Raw genomic sequence first — 1,958 nt, forward strand, 5'->3', positions numbered from 1 at the left:
TACTGAGGAGGTGGTGAAGGAGCCCAACAAGAGGACGAGAAAAAAAATGGTAATAAGGAATGAAGAGAGATCAGTAGGAGAGGGATGCAGAAAGGGAAGAATATAAAAAAAAAAGAGAGAAACATAGTGAGGGTAGAGAAGGATAAATAGAATGAGAGGGAAGAAGAATAAGTCAGGGATATTTCAAACTACGCACACATGGATGCATAATTTAAACTTTCTAACTTGAGGTTTTGTACTTCTAAGTTCAGTGGAAATAAACAATTTACAAGTCCAGCAAAGGAAGACTCAGAATCCATCCGTACACAGTTCAATAAATCAAGCTTTCGGAAACAGTATTCTTTTACTCAAGGTGTGTAGCATTATTCACTGATGGAAAAAGTTCCAAAGCATCCAATTCTTCCATTGTGCTCTGTGTGCCCATTGCTGAACCTTCTCTTTGGGGTTCTGAGGTTAAATTGATTTTCAATCCAACCTTTTCTATAGCAAGGGGATTTTCCAAGACCAGCTGTATGTGTTCTGGATATAGTGGTGCAATACCTTATGTATTCCTCAGAAGAAGACACCTATACCTGGGCTCTACATGTTCAACTTGAGTGTCGGTAGAGCAGCGCGAGGGACACTGTCATCACATGCATCAACGTTTTTGGTGTGAGCAGTGCTGTCAGATACTTGACATTGTAAATTTTCCCACCTAAGTGGCTGAAACCCTGATGCAAGTCTGATCTCAGTTTGAATGTGAGTCTCAATACTATTTCTTCGTTATTTGGAGGTGGAGAGCTCTCGTATCTGCAAGAGGTGGTTGGACAAACTGTTGCATTCACCTTCATGTGTCTCCATCATCAGTTCTTCAGTAAGATATCATGTGATGATAAATGTGCCTGCCATTCAGTGAACTTCAAAAAGTTTTTAGAGCAAAGGGCACACTGAATTGTATTGTTTGGCCCAGACACTGCTAGGTCTGAAAGACTTAATTCCTGTTGGATGAAATTTTGATTCTCCGGGGCTGATGTTTGCTCTCTGTCCAATGACTGACCAATTATATTCAGTGAGTGGGTGGTTATCACTCTCCCATCATCGTCAATCATGTGTATCTCAAAATCTGAGTCCATGTCAGCCTCTGCATTTGAGGTGCGGACACTGCGAGGCTGAGTCATCACAGCGTTTGGATTTACAGAAATAGAGTCCTCAGCATCTTCGTCCACAGTACCTTCACCTGTCCCAATCATGGCTCCACCTGTAGCTTGTAAATGACTGAGCACGCTTTCATCTAGAGTCACTGACTGAGTGTTGAGAAGAGTTGCCTCAATTGGACCCAGACTAAGCCCTTGTAACTGCAATGACATGCTGCCATCTGCCATCACTACGACTGAATTCAAGTTCTCTACATTTGGCATTTCCATGACAGTTTCGTTTGCACTGTTAACAGAGGTTTCCATTGGCTGTTCTTCCACTAGTTTCATCTTTGTAGGTAATGGCCCTGCTCCTGAGTGCTTGAAATGCTTGATCACATGAGCTTTACGATGTCCTGATGTTCTGAACTTCATTCCACAGTGGTTGCACTTGAATGGCTTTGCACCTGTGTGGAGTCGCATGTGGATGTTTAAGCTTCCCTTGGTGGCAAACATTGTATTGCAAATGTGACACATGAAATCTTTTTTCCCTGAGTGTGTCTTCATGTGAACATCCAGAGTGGATTTGACAGCAAAGGACTTGCCACACTGTGCGCAGGAGAAGGGTCTCTCCCCAGTGTGAGTCCTAATATGGCGAACCAGGTCCGATGGCTTTTTAAAGCTCTTACTGCAGGTGTCACACTGATGCGCATGTTTCTGAGATTCAGTCTGGGGGAAGAAAACAAACAAGAATATAAGAAATCACAAAAGGGAATGTTTTACTTGCAACTTGTAACCCTGAATTAAAGAAAAACTTTTGAAATGGTACTGAAACACCATCTGCAC

The 1,958-nt window shown here is 42.4% G+C and overlaps 1 protein-coding gene across 1 annotated transcript in view; it reads right to left on the reverse strand.

The window, feature by feature from the left end:
* Positions 1 to 820: 820 nt before the first annotated feature.
* Positions 821 to 1,958, reverse strand: part of LOC119589339 (zinc finger protein 236-like) — a gene marked incomplete in the record, with an annotated part of 34,598 nt that continues 33,460 nt past the window's right edge. The window contains 1 exon segment of the mRNA XM_037937958.1: positions 821 to 1,841. Coding sequence (XP_037793886.1) covers positions 843 to 1,841 — 999 coding nt within the window.

Source organism: Penaeus monodon, chromosome 25 (genome assembly GCF_015228065.2).
Source record: "Penaeus monodon isolate SGIC_2016 chromosome 25, NSTDA_Pmon_1, whole genome shotgun sequence".
NCBI classification, from domain to species: Eukaryota; Metazoa; Arthropoda; class Malacostraca; order Decapoda; family Penaeidae; genus Penaeus; species Penaeus monodon.